Genomic DNA, 18,037 nt, shown 5'->3' on the forward strand with positions numbered 1-18,037 from the left:
GGAACACACTGGGTGTAGAGAGTGGAGGCTACTGTGCAGGAATTTACAGATTTGTTTGTGAAAGTCTGGATTTCTGTCTCCCATAACGATGACAAATTCCAACAAATAATTTTCTTCTACACCAAATCTGAGGTTAATTCCTAAAGTCAAACTCAATTTAAAGGCTGAAGGGTGGGTATGGACCGTAGCAAGCTGTACTAGTAACTTCTTTCTAAAATCTTACAACCCAGACTGTAAATCAATCTCTGAATAGTTTCAAATTTTGGTCATTAAAAATTTTTACTTGGGGAACCTTTCAATGATAGGAGGGAATGTGCTAACTGGTGACTTTCTTAAAACAATAATGACTTTGGACTAGCTTATCATCTGCATGAATTCATGCACATGATTTCAGCACCCAAGTTCCAGATCAGTATCTTGGCACAAAACCCAGAGTCAATTTAATGGAGTGATTTATACAAACACTGTTCCAGTCAATTTTGTTACTTCCAAAGTACTTCATTTTATTAAAATCCATTTGGAGAGGGGTGAAAACATACAAATAGTGCAAATAAAAAAATCTTTATTAGGAACGTGGATTCAGAAATGTATGAGATGCATTTCACGATATACTGTTATATATTGAGAAAAAATTGTAAGTATGAAGCTTGAGATAAATGACCAGCGCTTAAAACCAATGAAGAATATGCACATAGCTTTTCTAATAGTCCAAATTTGATACCTCACAACATATATTATACAGCTTTTACAGTTAGGCAATTTTAAACAAATGTTTATAAGGAGTGCAAGTGAACAAGTACTGGACTGCACTGCCCAATACTTGTCGCTGTCCTGCAGGGTTGTGCATCCAAAGCGTCACTGACTCCTGCAGGTGTGTGAGGGGAAGAATTAATGCAAGCTGAGACCCCACCTCAGGCAGCAGAAGATAGAGATGGAGGAAACATCAAAAGCAAAAGATAAAACCCATCATTTTTCAACAAAAATGAAAAGGCAAATATTACTTTCATGAGAAATCTTGAGGCAGCAACCTGACTCCATTAAAGCCAATAAGAGTTTTGCCATTGAGATTAACGGAGCCAGAAGCTCATTTGAAAAATTTAAACATTCTTGCTTTAATGTAAACAGAAACTACACATCAGTATCTATATATGTATTCAACTGCTGTTTAAAAACAAAAATAAAAACCAGACAGTGCTAAACCAAAATGTCAGTACATATACAAAAGGTAGATAATTAAAAGAGCTTTTCTCAAATATACATTTTTAAGTATTTAGAAGTATCAATTTTTTAAATATGTGTGTGTCATTGCTACAGAAATAATCAGTGAGAAAAATCTGAATTATTTGCAATGATAAAGGAAGGGCACAGTGTTTGCTCAGATTTACTTGAAGCCAGTATTTTTCCACTTTGGAATCATGACGTATACCTGCACATTTAAGCACATTTCAATGCTGTGCTGAGGAGTGGCTGTAGTTCATCATTATGAAATACAGTCCTTTTGTGCAAGTATTTCACTATTATATCTCATGAACCATTTACACCCATTTATATTTTCAGTAAAAAAGAAACAGAGGAAAGAAAATTTCTTTCTTGTCTTTAAACAGCCTGATGACATTTTACACCACAGTAATTTACAATCATGCATTTGTAGATCAAGAGTCAATGCAACTTTTCCCTTTATTGGTATAGTTGTGCCTGTCTTCAAATAGTTCTTTGCTAATTTTCATGCGGATCTCAGGACTGGATAACAGCTTCTTTACCTGATTCACTTTGGATAACAGGGCCTGTGTTTCTCTGTGCAAAGCTTCCTTTACTAAATCTGCTTCATGATTCTTTCCTAGAGGAAAAGAACAATATAATACATTTTATAATAACTAATGTGATTTAGAAGCATTACTGTATGGATATAAAGAGAACGTATCTGTTCTGGACAATATTAATTGCTAAGAATTTTGCCCACGTTTATTATGTATAAAAATGTCATAGTTTGTCAAAAAATATAATTTATTTGAACAAATGTTACCAAAAAGTAAAGAACAGTACAGTGTCACATTTAAGAGAAACTCCTGCTATATTACATACTGTGTAATAGTATCTGCGGTGAATATCTGTAGTGGTAATTTTTAGCTTAGGATTGACTGCTGTTGACTTTGAAACAGAATGTGCTCTCACACTGAGTGAGCAGCCCTGTGGCAGTGCCAAACAAYGCAAACGACATTGTTTCCACTTATGGCAAGGCCTCTTCCATGGCCATTACAGTCCAAAGGCAAACACGAAGGGTTCGATTTCTCTCCAAAAGCAAGGAAGAGACTCAGTAGTAAGAGCCCGTGAACACTGGAGCTGTCCGTTTCACCATTCTCATCTTTTTCCACCATTCATCTCCCCCAGAGTTCAACAGATTTTCAGCAATGCAAACACTTTAATTAAACTGGTAGGCAGCGTCCTTCGGTTCAGAACAAACTTTTGATAAGAAACTCACAAAGCAGAATGCCTGTCAGCCAGCACCACTTAGCAAATTGCAGCAGGGAGCTGGAACATGTTTTTGTGGTTATTCTTGGTAGGCTATTTGCTCCTGGGCTTTTGCACAGTGTTCACTTGCTGTTATCATTGTCATTTTCGTTCTTACTGCCACCAGCTGCTTCTTCAGTTTTCACAGGGCTTCCATCAGTCTGTTTGTTTTTGTTTTGAGTTTCTTCTAAATATTGTTGTACAGCCTTGAGCACTGCATTCTCCACCAGCCTTTTGCTGAGGCTCACCAGCTCTGCATCATCTGGCTCTGCTGCATGTTTTTCACCTATGTGTCACAACAGACAAGAGAAGGAATTCATTGCCGAGGAAAGACAGCAGCCATAATTGTATCCTGAGCCTCCGGCTGAGATGGACATCTAGGCTTTAAGTAATTAGCTGGATTTAAGTCTGCCTTTTCCTAATTGCAAAAATAATTTCCCCCTTCACAAGCTGTGAACCAAAAGTGATTTATGAAGATGTAGATACAGTGTATCAGACTGAAAGTATTTCATTTCTCATCTGTAATATAACACTTTAATAACCCACTGGCTGACATAAGCACCCACTTAAACTGCTGGAGGAGTGCGCTAATTTCATTTTTTCTGGTCAACAATGATTTGTTCCATCTAGGCAAAGATGAAGAATATGACAAACAATGAACTTACATTTTAGTAACATTCTTAAATCTAGCTGCTCTTGTTTTGTGATTTTGCTTAATAAATCTATAATCCTCTACCTATTTATTGTTTGTAATTTAAGAACTTCTCACAGGAAAAAAAAAACATGGCTAAAAAAATCCGTTTAAGAACAGATTAGAAATTTTTAATCAAAATACTGAATTTGGAAAAGCCATGTACTCCAGCCCCCTCTCCCCTCTGTGTTCTAACCTTATACTCTGATATGGAAGGAATATAAATGCCTAAAGTCTATTCATAGGTACATGCTGATAAAAGTAAGAGGCTGGCATATCACTGCTTTGTTCGGAGTTTACAGAAGTAAACATACATAACTAAATAACTGTACAAATAATGAGGATTCTTATATATCATTCAATATATCTAGATATCGTATTCTTCCTTAAATCAGTTTCCTAATAAATTATACAGCCTGCTACAGCATCCTCCTTTCATGAACAATATAAGCCAGGAAAAGCATACTTTATTGTCTGCAGGACTTCATGTGCAGCTCAGCTTTTAGGGCCTGATTTCCACTAGTCATAAAATTTGCACTTGAAGCTTTGCAATTTCTTGCACTTGATAAATAACTGTTTCTCTCCATATATATTTAAAGGTCATACTTTTAATGCCCCCTTCTGTAGCTGGCATTCTGTAACATGCAATGAGACACTGCTTAGTCACGCACATTTGGTGAAACAGATACTATTGTATGTTCCTAGCACAAAGCTTTGTACTGTTTAATTATCTAAATTTGCTCTTTTTCATATATGTAAATTTATTCATTTGCAGCACATAGATTATAGTTATAAAAGACTTGCATTAGTCTTCCTAGTGGTTTGTACAATCTGTAAAGTGATTTCACAGACAGAATGTAATTCATGTTCAGTTTTCAACCCAGAGAGGGAGAGGAAGAGGGAGAGGGACAGCAGAGCAAGTAAGAGTATCCTATTCTGGAACAGCAAGGCAGACTAAACTCTTTCAGTTCTAGTCCTCTACAGACCTATTACGGTGGAATAGAAAGAACTGTATTTTTGAACTGAAGATGTAATTAGAGTACACCTGAGTAAAGTGTTTCATATTCTGGAAAATATTTGGGAAAAAATTCTGAAAAACACTGAAAATGCATTTTTGAAATTGGTTAAACCAAAATTAAAAAATAACAGAAAATATTGAAAAGAAATCTAGCATTTCCAAGACAAAACATTGCAGATTCTTACATGAGTCAGAGGGAGATGTAGACACTATTCCCAAAGCTATTCAATCAGCTATGTGCCTTCTTGCCCACTGTTTACCATGTTTCTCTACTATCTGCAAATCCCAGGTTTAAGTCTATCCTTTATCTTCTTCAGAGAAGGGACTTAATTTATGCTCTTATATCTTAGGAGACATGAGATATGTATGAGCAGCATTTCCTCCCAGCTTTTAGGAGTTGATTCCACATCCTCCTGTGAACATAACCCTTTGATTCCAATTTTGTCTTTGCTTTTATTAAAGACACTCACAACTGAAATAAAGTATCTTGGTTTGTCCCAGTGTATTTATTCAATAGAAGAAAAAAACAAACCTCATAATGGTTTCCAGTTGAAGAGTTTCTTATTTTTCAGAATTGCCAGTGAACCAAAGAAACTGTTATTCACACAGCTCAAATGAGCTGTACATGTAACTCTGAATAAGATCAGTGGAATATAAGGCACTCAGCAATGCTGATGCTTGACCCTTTAGTAATTAATATGCAGACTATAACTAATCAGTCACAGAGGYCTCCAGATATCACAAAAAGGTAGTGATTATACTTATTCAGAATGTCATTTTACTTGCAGAACATTGTGTATTATTCTACATCGTGAAAAAGGATAAAGCTCTTCTCTCAGAAGTATCTTCTGCATTCTTATAAAACATCAGTTAAGTCATTTGTGTATAAAATCCGTACACCTGTTATTGCATTTCAAATATTCACATTAAGTAGACAGTTTGCTGAATAAGTAATTTCCCAAGCATGAAAAAAATTATAGACTACTTAAAATGAAGAGCCTTAATAAAGTAAAATTTATATAGCTACAAAAGAAGTCCTTTTTTTCACATTGTGAGACACGCATGGCTCACCAACATTCTGAAGTCTGTAGTACCTCTTAAGTTCTGCCTTATAACTGGGAAGACTTACATTGGTTCTGCATGTGAACATGACAAAATGTAGATCCCTGTATGAAGAACACCGCTGGATATATCCGTCCAGCCACTTTGGTGGACTGGCTATATGACTCACTCATACTCTGTTTATATTCTCAGACTTCCTAAATAGCACTTCTGTGTAATGTTATATTGGCAAAACAACTGTACATTACTCTAGCATCATTCTTATTCATCACTGCTGACAAAAGAAATAGGCCAGATAATAATAACAGGTATTAATCATCTATACTTACTTAAATATTCAGCATATATGTCCTGTCTATATCTCTCTCCCCATGCTGCTGCTTGCCTGCTTCTTAGACATATAATTCCTTTGCAGGAGACAGACATTTTTTTGTGTAGACTATCCTACATTATAGGAATTATCAGAATACCAGTAAAAAGCCATAGTAGATAGAGATGCTTCAGATTAAAAATGGAGGCTGAAAAAATTCAGAACTACTCTGTAAACTCTGCTCTGAGAAAGGGAATAGAGATGTCACGTGCACTGTATTTGCATCTATAGTATGTCTATTAGTATGGATTGTGCCAATACCTTACTTTCGTGCCTGTGAATAAAAAATTTCCACTGCCTTCTCCTGCTTGTGGCTCAGAATAAAAAAGAAAAAAGTCTTTCATTTTGCTTATCCTAGAATTCTAAAATTTTCAAAAGATGAAAACAAATTCACGCTATGTGAATAGATCTCAATGCATTCATGCTAAGTAGTGCTTTTTATTATCTAGTGGAACTGAAGCGTACTTGTTGTCCTGAAGTGCCCACAATTTTTTTCAAAATGGAATTATCAAATGCAGACAATTATTCAAAAGGCGATTTATAATCTTCCAGTATGCCGCTATTAGTTACGAACATGAATCAGATCCCTGAAACCTGAACTAAGTTTGGATTCAGATTCATTGTTGTATCTCTCTGGGATGGGTCTATACTGTAATTCACTCCCTTACACTTTACAGGTGAGATTGATCTGGATTTTGAAATACTACACTGGAAATCTGGTGATGCTGGTACAGYCTCTTCCTGGTCCTGGTACAGCCTCTTTTAGAATTCAGGTGGATAACTCAGATTTGGAAAGAGCAAGGACTGTTAGTTGGATGCCTCTCCTATTTACATTACCCGTCCATTTCTTAACTGTACATAGCTTTTACAGGAAAAGCAAGTTCTATTATCTTTTACCAGGCACACTTCTAAGAGAGACTTCTGCAATTCTTGTTTCATGGCCTCATTATAATGGGTGTTAGGATGTTACTATTGCTCCCAACAAACTTTCATCACAACAAAATGATGCCAGTGTGGGGCAAAGTATAAAGGAGACTCTTGGTATTTTGAATAGGTAAGAGCAGTTGGAAAGTATATTCTGAAAGCAGAGGTTACAGACAGTGCTTTGGGGAGTGCTGTGGTAACAGACATGACTCTATCTTCACTTTAGTTCATCAATTTCCTAACACTATTTTTACAAAATCTAGAAACAAAAACCCACAAGGGGCTCGGGCAATCTTTCAAAACCTTGCTCTTTCCAAATTTCTTCTCAATGCTAGAAAACTTCATTTTTTTTGCTTACACTGTGCCTCTTTTTCTGCACCAAGATACTGACCTTGCATGTCACCACTGCATGAACATAAAACTGTGTATTTCACCACTAGTCTCAACATCTGTGACAGAAGAGTCCAGTCCTTGAGACATAACAACCATTCACTACAAGGCAACTGATTATTACTCCCTCTGTCCAGAGGCAAAAGCTTTGCTGGTGTGCAGTACAGAGGGACTGGAAGGAAGGAGACAACTAACCTAATGATTTCTGAAGGACTAAGAAACCTTCCTGTCCAGCAGATGACTATCAATAATTGCTGGATGAGGTAGGTTTGAACAAAGAAAGGCCAGTGAAATAAATGCCAGATAGATTTCAACCATGTGAATTCATACAGTTTGTGACTCCAGTGGCTGTGCTTTTATTATGGTTCAYTCTTCCCATGTTATCAGGAAAAGGCCTAAAAATGAAGACGTTATTTATACTCACAACACCCTGACAAATGTAGACTACTGCAAGCCTGTCCTGCCCTGCTGTACCCTGTGGAAATAATACCTAGTTTCTACTATGGTAGACCTGTGTGTCTACAGAATTCGATTCAAAATTAAATTAAATTCATTAACTTTAGTGGGAATTAGATGAAGTTCCCACACYTGCAATGTCCTATATATCAGACTGATGCATGGAACCTTTTCTTTACTGAGGACTTTCATATAAATTTGGTATTTCACATATACTGACAGAACTGTAACATTATAAAAATATCATCCCCTCTCGTTCTGCAAGAACAGTGAGTCCACAGTCCGTAACAAACTAATTACAAACTGTAATCAGTCACCAGACCATWTGCTTCTCACCCTTGCAACAGACCATGAATAAGCCAGTATGGGCAAGATCATGGTTTTTAAGTAAAGAACGTTCTACACAAATATGAGCATGTATCCAAATACAATCAACATAATAAACAGAAACAGGAAGATCACAACTCTAAACATTTCCTTGGTAGTCAGGGAGGACTTCCACGAAAAGTTTGCTGAGTGATCACTTAAGGAATTGGCACAAATAAAGTACTTAGTGGAGAAGTGAAATTACAATCTTATTATGACATTAAGGTGAAGACATTTGAATTGCTCACATTGTATGCTAAGTAGAGTATGAAAAATAGTGTGATCATCTTCCTGGAGTTATAAAAACTTCTTTGGTTTTAAGTGAATTGTTCTGTTCATACAGGATTGCCTAACAAGGCAGTACAATATCTTTACTTTGAGCTGAAAACCTGGGGTTTTAGTTTGCTGGATTTATTTATTTATTTATTTATTTGATTGATTGATTTGGTCCATCATAGAACAAAACCAACAAAAACATCAATTTCTAGGGAACAGGAAACTCAGGGTATTGCAGCTGTTCAGTGACCCTGGTGTTTTTGCCAGTCTCAGTGATGACAGCAAGAATACCTGCACACTCCCTCTGAGTTAGAATCACAGAATCAGTAAGGTTGGAAGGGACCTCTGGAGATCATTTAGTCCAACCTCCCTGCTCAGCAAGGTCACCTAGAACATGTTAGACAGGGTTGTATCCAGACGGACCTTGAAGATCTCCAGAGAAGGAGACTCCATAGCCTCTCTGGGCAACCTGGTCCAGGGCTCCGTCACTCTCACAGGGAAGAAATTCCCCCTCACGGCCAGGCGGAACTTCCTGTGCCTCAATTTCTGCCCATTGCCTCTTGTCCTGTCACATGGGACAACTGAAAAGAGTTTGTCCCCGTCCCCTTGAGACCCTCCCTTAAGGTACTTATACACATTGCTAAGATCCCCCCTCAGTCTTCTCTTCCCCAGGCTGAAGAGGCCCAGCTCTCGCAGCCGTCTCTCATAGGGCAGGTGCTCCAGCCCTCTGAGCATCTTTGTAKAGTTGAAGGCTTSGTAAATTTGGCAAAACTTTGTCAAACCTAAGGCATTTCAGCCAAAACACTCTAAAACTCAGTGAACTAAAATTTTCTGACCACATTTACCTGTAAGTGGACAAATTTAATGTGTGCTCAGTTAAACCTAACCTAATCTTGTTCTACCAGCACTGAAGGCTGTGAAGCCAGTCATGAGTCTTCTGAAAAATTAAAAAAAAAAAAGACACTATCTCCTGTGCTCTAAGGCACTATCTCCTGGTTTTGTTAAATATCTTGTTTTTATTTTCCTAATGAAAGAGATGTGCTGACAGAAAAATTTCCTTGCACTCCTAATGCAGTTTGAAATGCTTACACTTAATTAAGTTATAAGAAGTCCACTATAATAAGAGATGATAACACAACGGCTGAAGGAAGGAAAACAGCTTTAAAAAGCTGTGATTTCTACTTGATTTTCTCATGGATATTCAGGCACAGAAAACAGCCCAAGTCACAGAAGAGGTTTTACAAAACCACAGGAGCATACACTGTGCGCWCTGACAATGGGAGAACTAAACCATCCAGAGAGATTACAATAGCAAACATCCAGACAGAATTAGTCTCCCTCTTCACCACTCATAGTGATGTCTAGTTACTGGGAACTCCATGAAAATGGAGAGTCTTCTTGGCAAGCAGGAGTAGTGGTGAGAGCAGCAGAGGTCCTTTCCCTTAGAGCAGACAGTGAAGGAACGGCCTCCTGTTTCTCTCACTGCCTGAGGGAGACCAGGAGTTCTTAGCTTTATAGGAAACATGGCTCGTCAAAAGCTGAAATCTGGAACAGGTTAGTCCACTAGTCCCCAATCCTCAGTGGCCCTCAAGAAATCAYACTGAGAAGGAAATGCACCAGGATAATGCCCTGTTACTCCCCTATCCACCTAGGCTGCAAATGACCGCAGGTAGAATTGGATGCTCTTGAACACAGAAGATCGCTAAGACACTATGCTGAGTGGGGTCAAGGTCCAGTAAGTGACACGCCTAATGAAATAGAATATACACAGATTTTAATTGCTGAGTCCAACCCTAAAAAAGTCTTTGCTTATTAACCATTCAATCCTGAACAACGAACACCTACTCACAGGCATCATGAAAGAAGTAATTTAATATGCATGCATTTCTGTTTACTGTTTCCTATCCTTCTCATAGTCTCGGTGAGCTTTGGTTTCATTTCTTTAGGATGTAGCCATGTTTACTGTGCAACTTCATTGGGGTTCCACGGGACTCCATTTTGATTGGGACCTCTTAATGCTACCATACAGTAGATTTAAAAAGAAAAAAACAACATTTTTTTGCCTTTATGGATAACTAGTATTAATGAGTGCACTTAAATTGATCCTGCATTGCTTAACATCAGGTTGCTTCTCCAGAGCTCAGAAGACTCTTCAATATGGACTCAAGCTATCAAGCAGTTTTTCACATAGTGCGTATCTTTCTTCAGGRTATGCAATTTTGAATATATTTGCAAATTATGGAGAGAAAAGTCAAATTGTAATCAACAMGCATTTTCAGATAATTATTTCAATTACAGCAAAATGAGCTGTGAAACATAGCTGCATACTGCCTGAACTGTAAAAGGAGGATGAATCTTGTCCAAAAAATATACATATATTTGCAGACAKGCATTCTAATTGCTGTTCAGGAGGATATCCGAAAGTGTCCATAAAACACTGTAATAAGATGATCTTTTTATGGAAAAATGTCATTTGCTAGGTGTTTTTAGTGTCCCTTTGATCAAACTGAATTAGGCCCTGAATATAATAGAACATAAACACTACCATTCAGCACATTTCACTTCATGAAATCTGAAGATGAAAAAATTGAAACTTTACAACRTCATAAAACGAAACATAATCTAGTCCTTCTCAGAAAACAGACTCTAAAATGCACTCCTTTTTTCCTTTTTCCCTATTTTCTGTACAAACAGTGCTTATCGTCTAAATTGATRAACAAGCACTTAATAATCAAAATTAACATTATTCTCCAGTCTGTTTCACTGTTAGAAATCAAGAATGAAGAACTAAACCTCACAATTCTTCCTGACCTACATTCTGTAGCATAACTGATCACTCAGCCATACCTTGAAACTTACAGATCTGTTACCTTTTTAATCTTTTTTCCATTCTTCTTTCACAAAATTTATCTCTGCCTTCACAGTATTTCCAACTCTTTCCCTTCCTCTCTAGCATCCTAACAATTCTACTAGCATAGAGACCTTCAGACCACACAAATAAATTACYAACATATTACAAATCTGGAACTGTATTCCCAGTGTGTTTAAGTCTCATAAACATTAGTGGAGAACTGCTCATTTACACCAGCTGTTCTTCTGGTTCTTTATTCCTATTAAGCTAAACAGTTCTGATTTGGAGTTTCAAATTTATCTCTTCGTCTTCTCTTATTTTGAGTAATATTTTTCTTAATCTTTCTCCAATTCAGAATAAAAGAATAAATATTTGTTATTCAAGTCAAAGATAATGTTTGCATTTCTCTTCACTGCATTCACAACTAATGTTGAAATCAAAAGCATGGTTTTTTCTTCATTCCACCTAAACAGCAATACATTTGGTCCCATAGTTCCCTCTGCCTTAATGTTTTTCACAGAGAGAAGTTTCCTCACTTCTGTTTTTGGCTAAAAGAGTCAAGACAAGTTCAGTAGGATGGGCAGAAGGGAGGAGATGGGCAATGATTCCCCTTAAGACCCAATTAATTACATCATTCACTGTTCTGAGATGGCTAAACACAGACTATATTGGTGTGGCACAGTGCAGTGAGGTTTTAACTCCACGAGTGCAAGTACTTCCATACATCAGAAGGTTATGCAATGTTGCCATGCACTAATCTACAGTATTTGCTAATTAGCCTGTCCGCCTTGCTTGAATGCAGTACCATGTAAATCCAGTCATCCTGCCCCTAATGTAGGAGCTTACATGTGGGCACCTCTTATTACACGATGTGCTTTTATCCAAAGTCCAATTCTGTCATCTCTTCTAACTTTATGCCTTCTATGGAGATTACGCCTAAAAAAGGACCAAAGTAATGAAATTCATCTTTGGAAGCAAAATGATGAGCTTCAATTAGAATTTAGTATTATTATTTACTCCCACTGAAGCAGGCATTACAGGCAATTCCTCAATGATCCCTGTGGATCATTGGAATTCCTCAATGGCCCTGTGTCGCGATAGCTGGCCCTCATTTCAAATGTTTCAGTTCAATTGCAAAATAGAACACAGTGGGTGAGCAGGGCATACAGCTCGGGCTGACCCAAAGTAACATTTATTTCATTAAATCAGAGGATCAATAGCATCTCAAAACACGTAAACATCATCTCAAATATCATTTTAATAGAAGAAAGATAATCTCTGACTTTAGGAAGGTGCTCAGTTACTAGAACTCACCTTAGTTACAGATTGTATTTTGTAGAACTACAGAATAAACTTTTCATCTTGTACCGAAAAAACTGCCAAATTCTATTATGAATGTGTGTGCAAAAAGCAAAAGGGAAGCTGAGAGAAAAGAGGAAGAAAGAGAAATCTTTCTGATTGCATTAGGCTATACTGCACACTAATGGATCTTTAAGACAGCAAAAAATATTACTCGTTTGCTAATTATCTTGAGCCACAGTAAGTGCTGCAGAAATATGACTGATAGTTAATGTTTTTGTTCAATCCCTGTGTTTTGTACTTGAAAATTGAATAAAATGCCATTTAAAAAATTATTGTTGTGATGTGAAACAGAACAAGTAATATAATAATAGACCATGGCATAATACATTTGTCCTCTTAGCAGATGAATACAAGCTCTCAAGCAAGAGTAAATGAATTCTTTCATGCATAAGTATTTTAATTCACACGAAYGTAACCTAGCATCCAAGTGAATTCTACCTGAGGTTGGGTGATATCCAAAGGGATTAAGTCATCAGCAGGAAAGCTATAGTTAATGGTGGATTATGAGACTTTGGGGACGGGTTAGGTATCTAATATGGAGTGAATTCTCCCTATGTCAACTGAAAGCAACAATCCCTAAGGTTCATTATAGTTTTAGGCAGGGTCATGAGACCAGCAAAATTCAACTGTGCATGCTAACATCAGGATTACAAGCCTGAAAGCACTGACTACTGCAAAAGTTTGTTAGTGCAAATCTATCACCAGTGTGGTGCACATTTAGCTAGTCAAGGYCCAAAGTATTAGGCTATATCTAAATGCTTCTACTAGTGCAAGATAGCTAGGTTGTAAACAATGTTTCTGCATCTAGTCCCTTTTTTCTTTTGTTAGTAATGCATAAATTACTATTTATTTATCCAGCCAAGATTTAAATTTGACTTCCATAGCATATACCATCCCCTTCAGCAGCAAAAAACCCTCTAAATGTTTCCTCTGCTGATTCCACAATCAAAGCTTATGGAAAGACAGCTTTACTCAATTTTTAGGAACAGTAAAAATTACTAAGTAAGAAGCATTACTAAGCCAGTAATAGCTGCTGCTGAACAAACTGTATTACAGTACTTTTCAAGATAWCTTATTTTACACTTTGCCTAGTATTTAACAAATAATGACAGACCAGTGTTATGCAAAGGGCAGCCACTCACAGGACCGAGGACCTTTGTTTGCCTTGCTTGCTTTGTTTGTCTGCATTCATCTGAAAATCTCAGTCATAATATTGCAAGACAGAGAGACTGTTCTGCAGTCCAGCATCTGTCACTGACAGGAAGTTTTCCTAGAAATATATACAAAATGTTCTCCCTTGTTCGTATTTTGTATGATGCAATAGGAGTAATCYCGTGCTATCCTAACAATTACTTAATCATGCTATATTTTTAATCTTTACAGTAACTAATCCCTCCTCCTACCTTTCAGCTTTGTACCTCTTTTGAAAAATAGCTAAATCCCACTCCCCAAACACCTCGACTGTCCCCAAGATGTAGGTTCCACAGTTTTAAACCACTTTCTGAAATTGTGATCTGGGTTCCTAAACTGCTTTTGGAGCAATATATACTTTTGAAAACGTGGCCATTCCGTAAAACTTCTTCCAAGTGATCACCCTTAATGCTGAGATGTCCTCAATTCCAGTATTCTCAGTGCAGGACTGGCTGGACCCCCCTCTGCTCTTGTGCCTCTTGAATTTCTAGGACAAATCACACTGATCTTCCCAGTGCARATATAACTGGCATCACATGTGTTTCATTTCTGCACATAGGTGGTAGGTTTCACRTTATATGCCAGACCAAACAGGTCTGGCAGCATATTACCTTGCTGGAGGGGAAGAAGAGATAGGGTCTGAGGTTTTTTCTTTTTTTCTCTTTTTTTTTTCTCTCCTAGCAGGTGAATCTTTTCTGCAAGTGAGATCTCTTTTCTTCCCTTTTTCAAAGGGGATGGAGTACAGCCTTCTGATCATTCCAGGTCAGTGTGAAAATGTCAAATGTAACAACCTAATTATAAGTCTAGATTTCAACTATTGGAGACCTCTAACGAGATGAAATAAGATAACTTTTTTTCTTCATGTATGGTATCTTTAAGAAAGGCTGTGCAGACCAATTTTATACTTTTTATTTTAACATTTTAAAGGCTTCTGGAATCAAGGTTAAAATATACCCTGCTTACAAGAATATCACTTTTCATTAGAAGACAAAGCACACAATCAGCTAGCATTAAGTGTTACAATTAGGACAGTGCAAGAAGGAAAAAAAAAACATTTAAAACACCAGGAAAGAAAGGAGTAGAAAATTTCTACATTTTGGTTGTCTCTTTCCCCTTCCCAAGTGTGGCTACTGTATTTCTATAACATACTTTCTTTCCCATAGGTGTTGGTTTTTATATTATGATCTGTTGTACTTTTAATCACTCAGGGGTTGGGTTACAATATGACTTGTTATACGGCAATATAACAGATTGAAGCAAATGAGCACCTAAACTGGGGAACTTGTTTATATCCAATAACAAAGAAGAGTATTTTCGTTTAGCATGTCACATGTCTCATTTGGCTGTCATATGGACTTACACATCTATTCCTTTTGAGTAGACAAGGAAAATTCAGTTTACATGCTCTTCTGTCATTAGACAAAACATTTGTCCTGGTTAGTTCCTCACAGTAACATGAAAAGAATTTCTGAAATCCAGTGCTTCACTCAAACATATATGGCTATGTTTATACAGGTGAACTACCCAGTGCCAGTATTCATTTTTTGGCAATGAGGCCAGCTAACACCGAATGGCACAGATCCATACTATCAAATTATGCTAACCTCTGAAATAGGGTGGCTGCCTATTGGGACTGGACTGTGGTTGATACTAACTCCTGAACAGTGCCCAGCAATCATTTCAAAACGTGCTAGTTTGCTAGGGCTCAGACTGTATAAGAGCCTCTAGTAAAAAATTATGAGCATAGGCAATTGAGTTCCAGTGTCCAGGTGCATCCACTGACAGCATTTAATTTACTGCACAGGAGTCTGACCTACGTAAATGGAATGCACAGTCTGGGTGTGTTTGTAGGTATACGAGAACGAACATGAAAATGAGAAACTACTCTAAGCAAAGGGATTTCCCTTAGACAGAAGGAGGTATTTGGATGTTGTTCTAGTACGTTCACAGTGAACATAAGACAATTTTTAATACTATCCATAATAGCAACCACTGTAACATACAGTTTGGGAAAGTCAATAAAAGTATAACGTTATAGCTTTGCCATATTCAATAGTTTGTTGGTGTAAAGCAAAGAGAGTTCCTTTAAGAACCCACTCTCACCTTGTTTTTCTTTTGTTACAGCAATGACRTTACTAAGGTTATCTTTAAGAAGTTAGCTTAGGTTAGCTTAAAAAAAGAAAATCTCRTATCTAGGTGTATTTGGGGTAAATACGAAATACATTTATTTGCTAATAGGCAATAATGTTTGATCTGCATATTTAAAAACTATGAGAAATCCAATAAAACACTTTATTTTCTTAAATCGAACATCTGCATATAGAACAATTAATGAAGTTGTTCTCTTCAGTTCACTCAAAACATATTCATACATGTTTACTTTGCCTTTTATCTTTTATCCTCCCTTTCAAACTCGAGTAGATATGGGATAGCAGCAGACCAATCACTTCAAGGAATCTAACTWGTATAAACGCAGAAACTTTTAGTTGATTTTATTCACCCAAGCTCACTCTCCTCCCCATATGAAATCTTGAAGTCTCTGGTAATAGCAGTGGGAGCTGAATATCAGCCTCCTTCTAGGGAAGCCTGTTTTTTTCCGCCCAGGGCTGTGAGAACATTATTTTACCTGAACTCCTTCCCTTCTCAGGTACTTATGAACAGGATTTGGTGTGTGTGTGTGGTGGGGGGGCTGGCAATCTGTTGGCTTGCGATCTGAACCAATATCTCTGATATTATTTATAGAAAGTCTGCTATTAAATGGGTTAGCTGATATTCTCATCCATCTCTCTGCAGCCCTTCGCTCCAGGGACTGCCAGCGGACTGTCACAGCCATGACACTTGGCAGGCCAGATTCTCAGTTGGTATAAATCAGCACTATTCTTACTTACAGCTGCTAAGGATTTCGCTTGACATTTGCACCAGCACTTGAGTCATGACCCAGATAATCTGTCTCACTTTCAGGATTTTATCTGTGTGTTTAGTAAAGAACTTTAAATACAGCTAACTTGTTTCTAACTAAAGTCCTTCTACACAACTTCTAAGCACTGCAGTACCTAAGTGAGGTTCCATTTTAATTCTTCATCATTATTAAAAGTCAGAGTTCAGTTAGAATATATTGGAAATGTCTCTTATATTTTATCACTAACACAAAAGTATCATTCTTATTATATATAAGTAAATGCATGGGCAAAAGCACTGTGAATTGTTGCTTATATTATGTTCCAAATTGACTGATAATAGTTAACAGTGAATTATTTCCCCTTTACAAAAGATGAAAAGGCTATTCCCATTACCAGATACTTAAAACAAGATACTCATTTCTAGTCAGGTGTTTTCTTCTAACTTTATGTTAGAGATTTACAAAAAGTAAACTAACTGCAATTGAAAGATTAGGTCCCATGCGGAATGGTATTCACCATGCTTTGGTCTGTGCTACTGCTTTGGCTTTTTGAATAGAGCAGAACCATAATTTGGAATGTTAAATGCAATTTTCAGCTGCAATCTGCTGCTGCACCTACTGCTCCACAAAACTGCCCAGGGCAGTTAGAATTAAACTCTAGCAGAACTTGTTTTTATTCTGAATTATCGTAAAGCTTCTTTTTTCCTAGACGGTCATATGGAATATTTTGGATATAATCTTGGGKTTTTTTTTGCGTTAACGGGAAAAGGAAGTGACTTAGGATGGAACTTAAAATGATATCCAAACTAAAATGAATAAACTAAGGAATATAAGGTTCAGTTCTGTATCTGCTGAAGCTTCCTGTCTCCCCAAACATTTGCCAGTCAATTTAATTGAGGGAGAATCTGCATGCTTAGTAAGGAGATCAAAAATATGCTTTTTTTGGGGGGGGGGGAATCTGCCCTTTTATTGCTGCAGTCCTTTGAACAAAATACCTACCAAAAACAACGAGTGAAATGTCTAGCTAATGTCATGGTTGGAAGCCTGTCCATATAAGCAAGTTTCTAGTGTATTACTTCTCTGCATGGACTACCTAATCTCGTAGCAAAGTGTGGTTAAAATCTAGTTGGCCATAAATTCTGAAATAGATAGCAAAAGCAAGACACAAAAGAAGAGAATAATTCAGTGCAGCAAACTGTGTCAAACTAATTAATTTAAGGAAGTCCTTCTCCTCAACAGAGGATTTTTAATTTGCTTTAAATGGACAGGGTTTTACTTACGTTGGCAGCAGTACTGCATGTTACTGATCATGGTCTCTTATTTAGGCTTTATTTCTGCCCATAAAGAATTGTATAACCATGGTATAACAAAYAGTACATTTATCTCAACCCACTCAATCACCAGCCTCTGTTAGGCTGATAAACGTGCTGGCTCARTCCAGCAGTGGTGACCTTTGTGTTGGCTCACTGAGATCATCAGCTCCGTTCCCATAATCTACAAAGAAGATTTCAGCTGTAAACAAAACAATCTTAATGTTATCTCTCATCTTTGCTCAATGAAAAATTCCATAACCAAGTTATCCACTGCAGCATTAACATGTCTAAACAGTGAAGTATCTGCTTTGTCATAGTTAAATAATTCTTTTATCGAAAAAAACATAAATGGGTCATATA

General features: G+C 37.1%; 1 protein-coding gene across 3 annotated transcripts in view; it reads right to left on the reverse strand.

Annotated features, from left to right (window-relative positions):
* Positions 1 to 477: 477 nt before the first annotated feature.
* AKAP7 (A-kinase anchoring protein 7) overlaps positions 478 to 18,037 on the reverse strand; it is a 94,586-nt gene continuing 77,026 nt past the window's right edge. The window contains exons 8-9 of one of the 3 annotated variants that reach the window (XR_014896597.1): positions 2,083 to 2,794; positions 1,748 to 1,837 (exon numbers count right to left, since the gene is read on the reverse strand). Coding sequence is in view for 2 of the 3 variants with exons in the window: in XM_085311114.1 (XP_085167240.1) it covers positions 2,592 to 2,794 (203 nt within the window). In the remaining variant the exon portion in view is untranslated. Of the gene's footprint in view, positions 1,838 to 1,986; positions 2,795 to 18,037 lie in introns of those variants that run through there. The other 2 variants (XM_085311115.1, XM_085311114.1) reach the window with 2 other exon arrangements.

This window comes from Rhea americana, unplaced genomic scaffold (assembly GCF_003343005.1).
Source record: "Rhea americana isolate MKP2758 unplaced genomic scaffold, rheAme1 scaffold_332, whole genome shotgun sequence".
NCBI lineage: Eukaryota > Metazoa > Chordata > Aves > Rheiformes > Rheidae > Rhea > Rhea americana.